The sequence below is a fragment of the Cavia porcellus genome, unplaced genomic scaffold (genome assembly GCF_034190915.1).
Source record: "Cavia porcellus strain 051 isolate PalLab524CR breed Dunkin Hartley unplaced genomic scaffold, mCavPor4.1 scaffold_14, whole genome shotgun sequence".
Taxonomy (NCBI): Eukaryota; Metazoa; Chordata; class Mammalia; order Rodentia; family Caviidae; genus Cavia; species Cavia porcellus.
In genome coordinates, this window is record NW_026947497.1 from 62,868,771 (window position 1) to 62,886,227 (window position 17,457).

Here is a 17,457-nt window from a genome sequence, read left to right on the forward strand (position 1 = left end):
CAAAGGCTCCACACAACCACAATGGGTGTCACACACTGGCATGAGAGAAAGTGGCTTCTCGAGGTCCCCCAGGTGAACCTCAAGGCAGGCACTGCCCAGGGCTTTGGACCAGGATTGCCTGAGAGAACAGGGGACTCACTGCAGAGGCAGGTAGCTCTCTTTATTCGGGAAAGAGGCGAGGCTCAGTGGAATGTTATGTGGCAGCTGCCACTGCGGAAGGAGGCCACGGTGTCCCCCGAGTGGGAGCATGAGACTTGAGTCAGGGGACTCCCCTGTGACCTTGGGGAGGGGGCATCATCTTCCTAGTCTCCTTTTCCAGAGTGACTTCTGTGGAAATGCAGCTGGCCCACGCAGCCCTGTCCTGCACATTTCCCAGGACCCAGGGTTGTGTGCAGGCCTCCGATCCTGGCCCGCACTCCCCACAGAGTTGACGCCAGTGACAGTGACCAGGACCCCTGCCCTCTCTGGGCACCAAGGACTGCTTCTCCCCAGTGTGCGGTCTTTTCAGGGCACAGCTGGCATCCAGTCATGCAGGGCTGCTGGGTGAGGGGCACTGAGGACACCACAGCCAGTAGACACCTTTCCCATAGCTGCCAAGCTGGGCGGGAGCCAGCTCGGCTCCTCGAAGGGCTCACGGACACTCAGGTGCTGTGGATTGGGAGGACAGAGCCCCCACCCTGTCACAGGCAGAGCAGGCATGCTCTGGGCCAGGGTTAGGAAGGGGTAGCCCTTGCCAGGGGGCAAGTAACCACAGATCTGGGGGGCCGCCAGGGGACAGAGGAGCTCAGAGAGCTTACCACTGCCAGGGAGCTTCTGGGAGGCTCGGAATGAGGTCTGAACCCTCTGAAGGTCACCATCGCCTTCCTTTCTCGAGGTCCTGAGGTGATGTCCCAGGCAGTGACCCACACTTTCTCCTGGAGTAGGGAGGGGCCTGGACGCAGAGGTCCAGCTCCTCCAGGCCTGCCCCAGCCCCTGCTGGGGACATGGGCTGGACAGGGGCGCTGAGCATGGAGTGGGTCCCCTACAGTAATTATGCAGAGAGGGGCCTAAGGCAGCCATAGCAGTGGCTCAGAGGCACAGGACAGAGATCACAGGAGATCACAGGACCTGAACCCCTGCACACAGGCCAGAGAGGGGTTCCAGCAGCCAGGGCCTGTCCCCTGGCTCCAGCTGTGTGCAGGGCAGGGCCGTTTTCCCTTCTTTCTGGGGTGCATGACCCCTCTCAGGGAACCAGGTGACCTGCAGTGGGTCCCACTCAGCTGGCCCCTCAGAGGGAGGCAGCATCTGGGGTCCTGGATGAGATCCTCCAGGGTCCCCTGTGGTGGGGGCTGTGGCCAGCTGCAGGCTGCTCCAGCTACCTCGGGGAGGACCTGGGGTCCAGGGCTGTGGTGATTCCTGCCTGTGTGTGTGACCGTGTGGTATGAGTGTGAGTGTATGTGCCTGTGGGTGCGGGGCCCTCTCCCCTGAAGGGTGGTGTGGCAGGCCATGGGCCAGGGTGCAGCCTGGTCTCCTATTTCATGCCCAGCAGAGGCTATGGCCCCAGGGGAGCTGGTGTCCCCAGGAAGCCTGGGCCTTGGGGTGCGGGTCCCCTGCTGGTGAGGCTGTGTGGCTGTCTTTTCTGAGCCCTGGTGTCGCATGAACTCGGAGAAGTCGCAGCTGTGTCTGCTGTCAGTCCTGCACTGGGCTGTGGGGAGGAAGCAAGGAGGACACAGGGTGGGGGACCCTTCGAGTGGGGCACTGCAGTCACACCCCGAGAGTGCTGGCAGCCACCTTTAGTGTGTACTCCAGCCCAAAGGCAGTTACTCGTCTATCACCTCCACATAGTCCTCCTTCCTGGTCTCCGGCGGCGGCTCCCCAGTGGCCTCCACGTTATCTGCATCTGACTGTGAGGCCTGCCGTACTAAGTCCTTGTCCAGGGGGATCTCTGGCTGCTTGGAAAAGGGGTTGCACCAGTTGAGGGAGAAGTCTCCACCGAAGGTCTCCTTCACCGGCTGCCAGCTGCATGCCTGCTGCCGGGGCTGGTCCTTGCGCTGCAGGCGCTCGATGCCCTGGGGGGACGAGAGGCCTTGGTCAGCACATCTGTCCCCATGGCCCCTGTGGATGGGCCTGGGTGGGGACAGGAGAGCAGCACAGCAAGCAGGCCCCCACTTCCCGCTGTTGCCAGCTTTCCTCCCTCAGGAACAAGGGTCCAGTGGGGACATCCCAGCGGCTCCAAGTCCCAGCCTGGGCCACCCAGGTGCCAAGACATCCCCTTCCTAGGTTTCCGGCTGCTCCTGCCTGGCAGGGCAGCAAGCCTGGAATGAGGCAGCCGAGCGGGCAAAGGGAACGTGCAGGACACGATGCCATGGGAGAAGCAGGGCCACATGCAGGGGCAGCTGGGCGGGCATAGGCTTACGGCGGGTACAGGGCCAGCGGCAGGGCTGATCATGCAAGGGACACCGTGAGGCCTCTCCCCAGCTGCCCACTCACCTGGCTCTGCGTGTTGGCTGTGACTCGGCCACCAGGCCACAGAAAGAGTGTGTTGGGTAGGGGGAGCCCCGAGGGGTTAAGGACACAGCCAGGCAACCACACCCTCTCGGGGGCGTGCCCCCTGCATGGCCCCCGCCTGCTCCATGTCTTCTGCACAGAGAGGACTGGCTGGAAGTGTGGCGGGCATTCACCCAGCTCCAGTCTACCTCAGAAAGTCTTTTTTTTTTTTTTAATTGGTACTGGGGATCGAACTCACGACCACGTGCTTGCAAGGCAGGTGCTTATGCCACTGAGCCCCAACCTCGGAAAGTCTTGTGCACCTGCTCCTAAGTGTTCTGTTCCCCCTAAGAGCCTTCCTGGAACAATCCTTTCCGTATGCTCACAGAGAAACTGAGGCACACAGAGTCTCAGACATTTAAATTTCTTGAAAAAAAAAAACCCTGGAAGTTAAAGAATGGGATCTCTGGACATGGCCTTATTAGCCACCAAGGGACAATGGCAGCCTCACAGGAGGGAGACGCAGATGCCACCAATGATCGATCGCAGCCAGTACCACCAACAAAGCCTCTACCACTCTGCCTCCCGACGCGCCCAGGAAATAACATGGGGGCAGTGGCTCCAAATGCCTCCCTGGATCTACAGAGACATCTAACGCGAGCCAAGGTGTCTCCGAAGAGTGCCTGGCCTGTAGTTGCACAACGGACGGGTCCAAGGGTGTGAGGAAACGGCTTTGGAGTCGGACAAAGCAGCACCCGCACTGCAGCTCCAATGCAGTCAGTGTCCAGGACCCAAAGTCAAGGGTGGTTCATGTCAGGGCTGTGCATTTCACCTCCACTCAAAACAAGGTCAACGAGGGCCAGGGCCGGGGGTACAGCTCAGCGGCACAGCGCTGCCTGGGAAGTGCGAGGGCGTGCGTTCGATTCCCGTACCAAACACACAAACAAAATCAGGTCAAGGTCATGAAAACTGGAGAAAACCTAAAGAACAATCACCTGGAAAGGTGACTAAAGCCATGTGAGGAAATGATGTTACATGGGGCACTGGAATAGAAAAGGGCATGAGAGAGAGAACTGGAGAAAGGTGAATAAGTTACACAGAGTGGTCAAAAGATACAGTGGTTGAGGGGCTGGGGATTTAGCTCAGTGGTATAAGCGCCTGCCTTGCAAGCAGGCGGTCGTGGTTTCGATCCCCAGTACGGGGTGGGGGTGGGGGGAAATGGTGGTCTAATGTTTTAAAATGCACGACAGTAAGACACATTGCCATGAAGCCCCTCAACATGTTCCCTCCCTCCGCACTTCTCCCATGTTTTCCTCACTTTCTGCAGCAGCTCTGGTATCCTCTTTCCTAAGGCTCTTTACAAACATGATTGAAAATACGGTGACTGACACTGTTGAGCAACACCCAAAGGAAGGTGGCTCATAAAACACGACACTGGGGCTGGGGATTTAGCTCAGTGGCCTAAGCACCTGCCTTGCAAGCAGGCGTTTGTGAGTTCGATCCCCAGTACCGATAAAAAAAACAAAACAAAACACAACACTGGGTCGTCATCTACCTCACTCACCGATGTGGCACAACGTGCCCTTCAACACTGCCCAGAGTAAAACGACCATGAAAGGATTAAATGCCTTGAGTTAGCTGAGGACCCCAAGGCAGCCAAGACAGCATGGCTGGGTTAGCCTCTCCTGCTCCTGCCATGAGGGCGGGGGTCCAGGGCCCCACTTTGCTGAGGAATCAGTGCTGCTCAGGTCACTGATACCCATCTTCAGGGAGGCGAGGGCCAGCAAAGGCTTCCCTTCAGGAGATGTATTGCCAGCAGCTTGTTCTGCAGTGAAGTCTCTTTCTGTCTTTGCAAAAGGGTCTTGCTGAATCCCTGGGCTCCAGCAATCTTCCTGCCTCAGCCTCAAGTACCAGGACACAGACACATGCCACTGTGCTGGCACCTGGCAAGTTCTTCTTTCCTTTCTGCAAGGTGACTCAGGTTGGATCCATCTTTAAAAGTCCAAGGGACAGCCCTGTGGGAGCTGGGCCCACAGACAGGAACCAAAGGCCAGGCCGTGAGCCTTGTGGCCATGCCGGTCACCAGCCCCGGTTGTCATGCCCGCCTGGGGTCTCTTGCTTCCTCTCTTGCTGCCTTCTGGGCTGGTTCTGCAGTGGAGGTACCCGTGGTCCAGAAAGCTCGCCCAAGAGGATGATGGAGAACGTGCACTGGGCCTGTTCTATGACTTTCCCTTGTTGGGGGAGGGGGCTGGGTAGCAGGGGACCCACTCGCCTCCATGGTGGCACAGACCCTGCTGCACCAAGCCAAGCACTGGGGCCAGCGAGCAGCAGGACAACCTGCAGGCATCTCCTGCTGCACAGCACTGCTGGGAAGGTGCCCTAGGCTCAGAGCGCCCCACTGCCTGAGAGGGCTGGGCTGGGGTTCACTGATGCTGCAGGGCCAGGACCACCTACAGTAGGGGCAGCTTTCTGCACTCATGAGATCCTGCGCCGGAGCAGAGCCCTGGCCCAGTGCATGCAGAGCCCAGGCTCCAGCCCAGCCCTTGGAAACACAGGGCCCTCATAGGTGGGACCCCCACCTCTCCTGGCTGGCCCACCTTTAACTGGGTGGGGGATGCTTCTGAAGAGAAACCTAAAACCCACGCACCTGGGGGAGGGCCTTGTGTGCTCCAGCTCGAGGGCAGGCTTCCTTGAGACAGCGACAGGCTGATCTGGAACTGGCTATGTAGCCTAGGCTGGCTTGGAACTTGGGACAATTCTCCCACCTCAGCCTCCTGAGTGTGTGGGATGGTGGTGAAGTAAATGCTCATCTCCCTCCTTTGGAAGCCTTCGGACCAGGAGGGCAGGTGTTGCCAAACGGCTGCCCATCCTCTTGATCTCCCAGGAAGGAAGTCCTTCAAAGGGCAGGGGAGACACAATACATGTGTTCTGCACACAGAGCAGCTGCCGAGCCTGATGTGGCCACATTGGGTCCCGGCCTCCCTGCTCAGCCTGGCAGCCGTGAGCAGGCCTCCCCACTTCCGTCCCTGGAGGCCTGGTCCTTGGCGGGCTGCCCTTTGTGTGGAAGCCATGGTCACGGCCTCTGTAGTAGGTGGCCATGCTGGCGTGGAAGCCAGGATGGGACACGGTACATCTCTCAGGCCAAGGGATGGGGTCCACCCCATCCTCCTGAAAGTGGGAGGAACAGTCACAGGAGGCCTGAGGCCCTCTTCTCAGGAGAGGGGTGCTGGGGGGCTGGGGGAGGAGGAGCTGCATGGATGAGCAGGGAGGAACAAGTCAACTCCTGGCCGTGACACAGGCCGAGAGGCTCTGGATGGGTCACCTGAAGGATACCCTGAGAGCATTGCTTCCACTGCTTGGCGCTGGTCCCCGCTGGGGGTCCCCCTTGGGGGTACTGCACAGCTATCCACACAGGCCCGGGCTTTCACACTGCAATGAGACTGAACAGGAAGAAAAGCTCACAGAGAACCAAAGCTGTGCACTCGATCTGAAAATGGCCTCAAAAATCCAAAAGCTGCACCCCCTGCCAGCTTGTGGTCGGGTGGGGACAGAGACATTGAGGCTGGGCGGGTTGGGAAGGTTTTTATTTATTGCATTGCTCCATGTGGAAGCACGGGCTGAGCAGAGGCGGCAGGGCGTCCCCACCTGGGACTGGGTCGGCACTTTCCACACCTGGGTCTCGGTGGGATAAAACTTACCCTCCCCCTTGCCCCCACCCTGCCAGAGCACAAACAGAGGTTTGTGGCAACTGCTTAAAAAAACCCAATCAGAGTATGAAGTCCAGGGACCCACCAGTTGTCCTCGATTTCAGGGCCCTTTCCCGAGCTGGTGCCCTCCTCTTGGAGGAGCTGAGAAGGAAGTGTCCCCCAAGCCCAGCCAGGGGACTCTGTCGCCGACCTCAGGGACGTTGCCTGGCCCGAGCCAGGACGAAAGTGGCCCAGGCCACACAGCCGGACTTGGGTCTGTTTCCCTCGGGAACAACACTGAGGGCCGGACGTCTCCCAGGGAGGGGACCAAGGGGTAGCAAGGAAGGATGTGACACAGGGACACGGGCTTGTCTGAGCTCGCGTGTCTTCCCTCTTGATTGTGTAAGGCATTTTGAGCTAGAACTTCCCTTCCTGTGCTCCCAAGTTGTCAGGGGCCTCACTGCCAGCATGGAGGACACAAGCCCAACCCCTTGCTGCTCCCAGCCCGGCCACGAGGCAGGTGTGGGCTTGTGGAGCAGGAGCCGGGAATCACCATTGCCAGGGAGGAGGCCGCCATCCCGTCCCACCGTCCAGGGCCCCGGGGTCCAGCGGCGTCTTCCGCAAGGTCTCCGGTCCCCTGCACAGTGGGCAGCGCCGTCTGCCCGTGTGCAGCAGCCACATCTCGCTCAGTTAGTACAAGTGACAGCGCTCCGGGACAGCACCTTCGAGTTAGTCACACCAGACAGACAGCAGAGAGGAAGCCAGAGACCAGGGATGACTAAGGGAAAAGAGCAGTTCGGTCATCGGAAAATCAAAAGGGTGATTTTTTTACAAAAATAAAACATGGGGAGTTTTTGTTTTTGTTTTGTTTTTGTTTTCTGCAATGCTCAGCCGCTTTACTCGAGACGGTAAAAAAAAGTTTTAAGAGGAGTCGTTTTGCTTTTCGGTCTACACACTCGTGAGAATGGTCGGGAGGAAGTGCTGGAGGCGCTGTGGGGCGCCTGCGGGCTCAGACCACGTACTGGTACGGGTCCGCCTTGCCTTGGTCCGGTGTGGCAAAGGGGCTGGCCCAGCCCAGAGAGAAGGGGTGGCCGAACACTGCTTTCATGTTCATCCACTTTGTTTTTTTAGCCCATCTTCTCTCTTCCTTTTTCAACTGTTCTATTCCCTGAAAACAAGAACAACCACACTTCAGTCAGGACCCCACCGCTGGCATTCGGGGAGGGACCGCCGTCACCTCCAGGTGCCCAAGGAGCTGCTTCCCTACGAAGGCAGCGAGGCCACCTATGCAACACTCGTTCTTCCTGGCTGGCTAGCAGGGCTCACTAGAAGCAGTCCTTTCTTGGTGGGCATAGGCACAGTCAGGGGAAATGTGCCCCCTGAGGTCCCTGATACCGTGGCTGTAGTGGGGACCGGGGGCTTGAGCGGGCGGGGAGGCTTCTGAATAGGTAGGACCTCGCCCTAGTGACAGCCAATGGTGACTGTGCATGTGGGACACATTCACGGGGAGTCGGAGAGTTGACGCTACCGTGACCACTTTGCAGACAACAACAACAACAACAAAAAGACAAAGAAAAGAATAAAAAGCAAGAAATGGAAGGCTGGGGTGAGTGTCACTGGTCCAAGGCCAAGAAGCAAGCGGCTGGGGGACAGGAGCGACGGGGAGGAGGCCGGCGAGGGTCAGCACAGGAGAGGGCTCGGCGGGTCACGGCCGCGCGCAGGGCCTGAGTGAGGCTCCCTGTGCGGAAAAGTGGTGGCCCAGGCGGGCATTGTCTACCATGGTCATGGGCAGCAGGGCCAGGTCTGAGTCTCTGTCCCCGGCCTAGGGACCGAGTGAGCATCGGTCAGGGAAGACGCTCTGTTGCACATCCACAACTCCCTCCAGGGATAGCGGCTGCCGGAGAGAGCACAGCACTCCTCGGGAGGCCACCGAGTCCCCTGGGAAGGGTAGAGGCTGGAAGCCCCCGACCTCCAACTGTGGGCCTCCGGCCCCACACTGGCACCTCGGCTTGGGGAGCACCAGCCCTCGCCTCTGCTCACTGCTCGCCTGTCCAGAGCGGGTGGCTATCTTCCCACAAGCCTCCACAGAACTGGGGCGGCCCGGGCTCAAGCCACTGCTCAGAGCAGCCTTAGGAGCCTGGGAGTTGAGCCAGGACCTCATGGCTCTGTTCTTACTCTCAGGACAACCAGCTGCCCCTTCTTCCCAGAGCTTCATATCTGGCCCCAAAGCTAAAACAGGACAAAAGACCACACTCCAGCCCTCCATACTCTAGCTACCACAGGAAAGGCGGGAAGTGGCAGAGGGGACAGGAGGGGAGCAGGTTCCAGTCTAGGCCAGAGAAGCGGAAGACAGGACAAGTGGGATGGGGCAGGGTGGGGACCTTGCTGCTGCACGCACACGCTGCGCTGGAGGCCTTGCCTCTGCCTCCCGGAAGTTGACCTCGTCTGTCCCAGCTGAGTCAGACCCCTTCCCTACTGCGGCATCCCCAGCACCCAACATGGCCTGGTGTCTTCAAAGATCGACGGGAGGGGGGAGCTCAGGGATGCCAGGCACCTAGCCCCCACCTGGCCTGCATGTAGCCTCCCTGGGGGGAGTGGATGCCACCACCTACCGTCTCATCCGTGCAGATGGAGTGCACCTGTGTCCCAAACATCACCGAGGTGAAGATGAGGAAAAGCAGCGCCTCGAAGCACAGCAGGATGAGAAGGATCACCGTGGTGGGCGGGGAGAAGGAGCTGCACTCTGCAAGACAGCGACCGTAGCTTGGGGCTGCGCTGCGGCCAGCCCAACCTGGCTCCGCACCCCACTGAGGTTCTGCCCCAGGCGCCATCCTTGGGGCCAGCATGGCCCTGGGTGGGGACACAGGGCAGCAGCAGCTGACCAGGTTGTTGGGGTTCCTCGGCACCACGGTACCAGGAGCCACCTCTCTACATAGCCACCAGATCCAGAACAGTGAGGGGCAGGGCGAGGGGCACCTGATGGCTCTGGGATGTGAAACCTGGCAGAGGGAAAGCTGACTGCCAGTGCTCGGCCTGGTTATAGTGGGTGTATAGCCCCTTCCCGCAGGGACATCTGTGTCACTGTCACCATGGCCCCAGAGTCTGGGCCATCAGTGGAAGAGCGTGGCCGACAGCAGATGCTTTCAGCATCACCCCAAAGCGGGTGACAGGGGTGCCCAGGTCCCATCAAGCCTTGCTCTGGAGCTTAGCAGCCCTACAGCCAGAGGTACAGCTTGTTCTACGTAGAGGCTCTTTTACCTGAACAAAGTCCACGAGAAACCAGGGCTCTAGTGCTGGGGAGTGGATGCTGTGGGGTAGACAGGGAATGCGCACAGGGAACACGCATGGGCAGCCAGACCCCGGGAGGAATGGTGCTCCCCCAGCACAGGGGAGGGAACAGCACAGCCAGCACTCTCCAGGGCTCCCCCCCAGACTCTGCACTGGGCCTCTGCCCTTGGGGTGGGGAAGTCACAGGTGGGAGGAGCTTAGGGGAGACTAGGCTGGCCTGGGGTGAGCTGAGGGCCATCTCCTCTCTCCAGCTCCCCTGGATCCCATTTCGCAGGCCTTGCCAGGCAGGGCATAGTCTGGGCCAGCAGCCTGGCGGATGGGTGGAGAGCTCTGGTTCCCCAGCATCTGCGTGAGCCCCCGTCCCACTGGCCCCTCACGGGGTGGCCCATTCTTCCTGCTCCTGCTAAGATTGACCTGTCTTGCTGCCCTCAAGCTGCAGGGGCTAGACTTTGTCCTGCTCCCAGCAGCCCGGGTGGTCGGGATGCAGTGGCCAGCAACAGCAGAGCCTGGAGCAAGGGCGGCTCCTGTGATGTGCCTTTCCTGTTCATCAGAGTTTAAGTGCCCACCCCGGGAGGGAAGCGCCCTGCCCTGCCCACCTCGGCTGCCCGAGCCTCTGGTGCAGGGTTTGGGGAAGGCAGCACCCAGAAGGGTGGTGCCACCTCCTGCCAATCACCCAGCTCTCATGAGTTAGCCCTTCACTGTGGACTGTCCCACAGTGGCCGGGAATGAGCAGTGGTGACAGCAGTGGTCACCCATGGGGACAGTGGGATGTGTCCTCAGTCCCCTCCACCTGGAGTCTTGACCAGATGGTGGCTGGGCACCTTGCTACAGCCAAGGCTTGCATGGTGGGCTCTCTTCCTAGCTGGGTGCCCTGGGGATCTGCCTGACCTCTGGGTGTCCTCACCCTGCAGGCTTGCTGTGAGGCAGAAGCAGGGTGCTGCTCTCCTAGGCAGCTGACCATCAGGTTGCCAAGGCCACATCGGGAGTGGACCTTGGCCCTCCTGGGGTGAGTACACATGTTGACTTGCAGAACAGATGCCAACTGGCCGCAGCTCGATGAAGACCCTCAGCTGTGCAGATTGGCAAGAGCCTCAGCCCCCACCTGCCCCAACACAGGCTTCTGCTGGGCCTGGGCAAGAAACCCAGAAGCTGGGCACAGCACAGGAAAGGCAAAGGCCCAATGGGTGGGTGAGGGGTGGGGCAGGAGCCGCCCCCTGCTGAGATGGTGGCCTCATAGGTTCTGGTTAAATTCTATTTCTTACTAGTACACGCTGGGATACATAGTAACTACATACACTGTGGGGAACTGGTCCTTCGCATGTGGTACCTCCTATGAGTACCACTGGGGGGTGACCCCACAGCCAACACTGAGCCTCATCCTCAGCTCATTTTTACTTTCTGAGACAGGGTCTCCCTGAGTCACCAACCTGTCTAGGTTGAGCTTGAGTTTGCAGCCCTTCTGCTTCAGCCTTACAGAGTGCTGGGACTATAGGTGTGCACCACCATCCCCAGCTACACATGGCATCTGGATCAGAACTCTTTGGATTCTGACTGTGAAAGACCGAGCCCAGCAGGAGGTGCCCACCCCAAGGCTGCCTAGCCTAGGTTCTTCCCTTCAGGGTCTGTGCAGCTTTCTGGCTGACCTCCTTCCTCGGCAGCTACGCCTATAAGTAGACACTTCCACAGCAGGAAGAACTGGCCTACGAGCTTCACGGAAACAGGCAATGATCCTATAACCGACCACCACAGATAGCAATGAACACAAACCTCTGCATGCTAGGCAGGTGGTTAAGTGTGTGCTGTCTGCGGGACTAGAATGCAGTGACAGATAGCCCTGTTAAGGCGGGGGTGGAAGAGTCTTGCCAAGCACACTCGAGGCTCCAGCTTCCATCCCCAATGCCACACAGAAGAAACCACACAAGCATTTCACCAGGGGGAGGGGCACTCCCACCTGGCTCCCTGTTGCCTGCGTGGGCGGCAGGCCTGTCCTCTCTGCTGAGTTACTGTATGCTGGCCTGACCATAAGGGGCTGCTCTTTTGCATGCAGGCAGACTCGAGCCTCTGCCTGTCCTGCCTTGTCCAATCCATAGGTTCAAAGGCAATCTAATAAAACAAGGGTGGCCCTGGCACCAAGCGGTGACACAGCATTCTCCCTCCCCGAAGGCCATACCCCACCTCACCGCTGGCGGGTGCCCAGTGTACTCACTCGTCCAGTCTTCTTCGAAGCAGTGCAGGAAGTGGAATCCCACCATGATGAGGGCGTGCAGGGATATGAGCGCTATGTACATCTGCAACGGGAAAGGACACAGCTGGGGCCGAGCCCTGGGTAGCTGCCCTCTGAGGGTGGGGGTGGCTGCACTGCCTCCCTCCACTGCTGGCTCTCTGCACTGGGTGGCACTGGGGTAACCTTCCTGTCTGAGCTCCCGAAGCTCTGGATCTGAGGGCGTTGCAGAGACCATCCTCCTGACTCCTGCCCTGGGGCACAGCAGGGCGTGGTCCTGCTTTGGTCCTGTTTTGGCACTGCTTCCGGCAGGTGCCTGGGGGCTGAGGGTCTCTGTGCTCCAGGGCCAAGCACTTGCTGAGCTGGAGCCTCTGGCAGGGCAGTGGTAGGGGACCGGGCTCCCAGGGGCAGGGTGTGGGGTACTCACTGTAAACAGGACGAAGTACTTCTGGTTGTTCTCGCCCACGCAGTTGTTGACCCATGGACAGTGGTGGTCCATCTTGCGGATGCACCGCTTGCAAACACTGAAAGAACCACAGCGGGCCTTGAGGGGAGCCCCAAGGTGTGAGGGGTGAGGACTGCGGGGACCCCAGCTGTAGCCTGCTCACTGCTGCCGGCGTCAAACCCATGACTAACTGTGTGAGGACACGTGTGATGCCTTCTGTGTCCCCAGCTGCGCGGCTCCGGACCCCCCCATCCCCATGCATCCTTGGTCCCCTCTGGGCAGAGTGTTACAGCTCCCCAGCTCCCTCTCCTCCTGGTGCCCGTTTCCAGGCTTTCAGGTGAATTCTCCAGGGCAGATTGTCATGGGCAGAGGCACAGGGTGGGTATAGTCTAAATGAACAGCAAGCAGTGGCTGTCCCACCAAGAAGCAGGCTAGGTCACACGGGCACTGGCTCCAAGGAGCGTGAGGGCCAGGGCTGGCCTGAAAGATGGCCCCCGAGTTCCTGGGGTTCAGAGAATTGTGGTGGGGGCCTGCTGCAGGGAGGCGCTGCTCCCCAGCATGGGACATAGTAGAGGTGAGGCCGGAGCAGGGGAGGCTCTCCAACGCTGTCTGGCTGTGTCAGACAACGCAAGGAGCACATGGGGACCAGTGTGGTTCCTCTCCCCGGGGAACCTGTCACTTCAGAGAAGCCCTGGACAAGGCCAAGGGAGCACCTGGGTTACACTGCAGGGCCTGCCAGCCCACACCAAGCGTGCCGGGCTGCCTCCCCTATGCTGCTGGGCATGGCCTGGCCACCAGAGGCCCCTTCCCTATCCTTCTGCTCGGGCACCAAAAGCCCAAATGCCTTAGGAATGGTACTTTCTGGTGTCCCTGCCAGCCGGGTCTCCAGGCCTCTCTGTGCTCCACTCATGTTTGTGCTTCTCCTCCTACCATATTCCAGGACTGCAGCCCAGGGACCCACCAGGCTCAGACTCCTGTGCCGCGCAGGACTAGGAGCGGGGACACTGGGCCTCGAGCAGTGCACACAGGTGCTCCTGCTGGGCACCCACAATCAATTCCCACAAAAGGTTCCAGCCTTTGGGCTCGGCCACCACAAACAGACCCAGTCTGCCTTGCATGCGGGGATGTGGGTCCCCAGGTGGCTGGGCCAGCCTGCATGTCATAAAGCAGCGTGGCAGCACACTGACCAGGCAGAACCAGGCTGCCACCACACCCCAGGCTCCTCAGCAGCAGCAGGCACAGGCAGGGAGGGAAGGAGCCACTGTGTGCCCCACTCCTCTCTGCAAAGCCTCTGGGAACCCAGTGTGCACCCTGTCCACTGAGGACTTCACTGGAGAGCCCGAAGCTGCAGGCATCTAGATTCGGACCTTCAAGAGGCATAGCACATGGGACAGCGCTGGACTCCAATATCTGCCTCACCAACCTCCTGGCCAGAGCCCGCTCCCCCATGCAGCTGGCAGGGGAAGACCAGGCTGATGTCCATCTTGGGGCCAGTGCTAGTCACTGGCCCCTGCTCATGCTCCCAAGCCTGCCTGAAGTGGGTGACAGGGCAGGAAGCAGGGAGCAAGGGGCCAGTAGCCAGGGCTGGGTGGGGCCAGGGGCCGGTATGTCACGGTGCTGGGGATGGCACCCTCCTTGTGAGGTGACCATGGAGGCCATGCAGAAAGGCCACCTCTCACTCGGGTCTCTCGTGCTACCCAAATGCCCATGAGCCTAACAGCAGCCTCCCTGGTCACACTGGGAAGGGGACCTGGGGGTGCTCTGTGTCTTGAGCCCAACCTTCAGTCCTCTCAGGATGATGCTGTGCCATGTTCAGTGAAGTAACTAGGGAACCAAAAAGGGCAAACTCGAGGCTGAGGTGATGGGAAGGAGGTTTGGGACTGGGTTCGACCCTGCTGGGCTCTTGGGGAGCTGTGTGGAGGAAGCTTTCTTGCCCTCATTTTGTGTGCCAATTAGGAAAGAAATATCTTTTTGTTTTTTTTTGAGACAGGGTCTCGGTGTGTTGTTCAATTGGCCTAGAACTCACTACGTAGCCCAGGAATCCTCCTGCCTCACCCTCCCAAGTGCTGGGCTGACAGGAGTGCATCACCACACCTGGCTGGCAAAATGATCTTTAAGGCTCTGTCTCCAGATAGCCTTTGTCAGGGAGATGCAAGGTAAAGGAAGCCAGGAGTCTCTGCTGTTACACACACTGCAACCAAGGCCTGTACCAGGTGGGGCTGAAACTCGGGGAACTCAGGGTGCTAACACAGTGGCCAAGCTGGGAAGATTGGAAGTCCTGCTGCCCAGCTGGTACCAGGAGGTGAGCCCGGCCCAGGGTACGCACGTGCGCGGTGGTGCCCATGTGCAGCACAGAGGGCACTCCACGTACCTGCAGTGGTGCGCGCGGTCAGGTTTGATGCTGCAGCACTTGGGACACTTGTACACCACCTGCCCGGGCTTCAGCTGCAAGCTCTCGATGAACTCCTTCGTGGCATTTCCCTTGGGCACCGCTCCCTGCAACGGGGAGAGCTCAGAGCCGGCTGGCGGCTGTGCGCTGTCACCCGAAACAACAAGTCCTTCCTTCCATGCTTGCCGCACACACATGCTCTGTTCACAACGACCCTCATGCTAACTCGGTCCCCTTCTAGAGGCCCCTTGACTGCCCTACAGTTTTGGGATCAGCGCTGAATCTCCTGGCATGCGTGGGTCGCGTTGCCAGGAGCAGCCCTCACAGCCTCACAGCCCAGGGCTGGCCACTCTCCAGGGAGCAAGGAGCATGGGATGCAGGCTGCCCAGGTTCGAGGTTCTGGGCAGTCAAGCAGGTACTCAAGAGCGGCCTTGGGACCCCTGGGGCTGGGATCGATCCACTGAAGCAGCTGCATGCCACAGCGGCTGCAGGTGCTGAAAGCGCATGGAGGAGGACGTTGCCGCCTACACAAAGGAGCCAGAGAGGTTTAAGAAGTTAAAGTTGATCTTCCTCGCCAGTGTGGCGCACCTGCTGCAATCCCAACGCTCAACAGGCCGAGGTGGGAGGGCTGCCAGTGTGAGGGCAGACTATCTCCGAAGTGCACAGAAAACACTGGGGCTGTAGCGCAGTGGGAGTGTTTACTGAGCAACTGTGGGCTCGGGTTCCCTCCCACACAAAAAGTGAGAGGCAGCATGGGTGCTGCAGGCCCATCCCAAGCACACAGACAGTTCTTCCAGGCGGTGCTGCAGGATGAGGACAGCAGCAGATGCAGCACCAGGCAGAGGCAGAAGGGACAGCAGGCACATTTGAGTGACAGACACAAGGACAGGGCAGCCGGGGTGCTGGGCAAGGTCGGCCTTGTCACAGGGGCCCAAGTTGCTGGTGACAGCAGGGCTTGCTTGCATGGGCTATGTGAACTGGGTCAGAGCAGGGTGGACAAAACCCAAGATACTCCGGAGTCACTGACAGCCTAGACGGCGGGAATGAGCCATGGGACACAAAACGAGGACAGGAGTGGGCTTGACGGCAGCAGTGGCACAAGAGAAAAGGGGGGTACCCTTGAACCCTCGAGAGCGCTGGGGGCACACAGTGTGTGTGTGTCCAGCCACGCCCAGGACAAGGTACCCAAGATGGCTGGGAACACAACCTGGAAACCCAAGGGAAGCTGGGGAGTAGCACGTGGGCAGGAGGCGCTGGGGAGCCTGAGGTTATGTTTTTGAAATGTTCTATTAGCTTTTGCAATAAGGAAAAAAACTCATTAATGATGCAAGAAAAAACCTACATAAATCTCAACACGGATTTGCCCCAGGTGAGCTTTCACACTAGAGTGCTACTCCTGTCTTGCCCTGTCTTGTCCGGAGTTGCCTGGGGCCCTGGGTAGCTGGAGAGGAGGAGTGGGGAAAGGTGAGAGTAAGAAGAGAGGGTCTCAGTAAACCCCAGGGGCCCCACTCTTCTCTGGAGAGTGCCAAGTAACTGCATCGGGATAACTGTGTGAAGGTGCTGTGGCACAGCATGCCAAGGACAAACTGCAAAGGGACTTTCCCCAGGAGACCAGCAAAGGGCTCAGCTTTCAGAACAGAGACTGAGCCAGTTCCTTCTCGTCCTGCCAGCCCCAGAGTTTGCTGCAACCTCAGGGCACCGCCTGCACAGGGCCCCCATGTGGAATACACACCCTGCCTGTGGAATCCACAATCCCCAAGAGGTTGCTCAGCCTCCTGAGATGCTCTGGGTAACTCTGCCCCAGGGCTCCCATGCCCTACAGAGTGCTGGGGTCCCCAAGTGCTGCTCTTGGCCTCAGGGCGGGATTAGCCTGGCCTCCCCTCCTCGCCTCAGTGCCATTTCCGAGCCCAAGGGGCCCAGACTGAGCCCCCACAGCTTGTGCACGGAGACAACACATTTCACGCAAGCATACACCGCTCACCTGAATGCTTGGAAACCCTGGGCCAAGACAGTGTCTCTCAACTTGGCACCAGCCAACTGCCCGGGCCTGGCATGGAGCCTGCGGCCCAGGAGCCCATAACAAATCAGAGGCTTTATTGTGGCAGGCACAGCTTTAAATGCTTTGTGACAAGACGGCGTCCTGTCTGCTGATTGGGACAATGAGCCTGTGCAATGTAGTAGAAAGCATGAGAGCCCTCATGTCACAGAGCAGGTGGGCGACTGGAATGGGCGAGCCAGCGACTCCCAAGACAGCACAGTCAGCACGTGGCAAGAACTGGGACCCAGTCCAGGCCATCGGGTCTACAGGCGAGGCCGGCAGCAGAAGGAGGACGCGTCAGCAGGTTCCTAGTAGGTGAGGCCCAGACAATGTTCCATCTACTGCCCACCTGCCCACCATCTACCACACCAAGGTGAAACAGGCCTTGATAAGAATGTCTATTTTAGCCAGCATCTGGGACAGTGACAACATGAAAAGGAATCAACAGAAAAGCAGCAGAGGGGTTCCACAAAACCCCAACAAAAGAAGATTAAATCTAAAGGTGTGCGTGCTGGGGTGGGCGTGGCCTATGGAAGGCCCTGGGTTTGAGCTGGGGCACTGGCGAACAATGGAGATCTCAGTGTGGTTCCCCCCCAGCAGGGCTGGCCCTAGTTCAGGTCCTAGGTTCATCGAAAAAAAAAGAAGAAATGCCAGTGACTTCAAGGACTTGACACTTGTAGCCAAGGATTGCAAAGGGACTGGCATTGGGTCTGGCTCAGGGGCAGGGGCAGGGGCAGGCCCGGGTCCCCTCTGACAGCTGTCCTGGGAGCAAGGCCACCTGTCTCCTCCAGACAGGCAGTGCTGGAGATGCTGACGCAGTCCCTTTGCCTCTGGAGCCTCTGATTGTCTCGAGGATGTCACTGACTGTTGGATTGCAGGTGTGGGCCTCGGGCTAGCACGAGGGAGGCCATGGCGTCTCCGGGG

General features: G+C 59.3%; 1 protein-coding gene across 3 annotated transcripts in view; it reads right to left on the bottom strand.

The window, feature by feature from the left end:
• Window positions 1–139: 139 nt before the first annotated feature.
• The window catches only part of Zdhhc3 (zinc finger DHHC-type palmitoyltransferase 3), a 33,843-nt gene continuing 16,525 nt past the window's right edge, over window positions 140–17,457 (bottom strand). The window contains exons 3-9 of one of the 3 annotated variants that reach the window (XR_216431.4): window positions 14,478–14,602; window positions 12,089–12,185; window positions 11,647–11,728; window positions 8,765–8,895; window positions 1,815–2,048; window positions 798–1,684; window positions 140–648 (exon numbers count right to left, since the gene is read on the bottom strand). Coding sequence is in view for 2 of the 3 variants with exons in the window: in XM_005006836.4 (XP_005006893.1) it covers window positions 1,532–1,684; window positions 1,815–2,048; window positions 8,765–8,895; window positions 11,647–11,728; window positions 12,089–12,185; window positions 14,478–14,602 (822 nt within the window). In the remaining variant the exon portion in view is untranslated. Of the gene's footprint in view, window positions 1,685–1,814; window positions 2,049–6,034; window positions 7,321–8,764; window positions 8,896–11,646; window positions 11,729–12,088; window positions 12,186–14,477; window positions 14,603–17,457 lie in introns of those variants that run through there. The other 2 variants (XM_005006836.4, XM_003477016.5) reach the window with 2 other exon arrangements.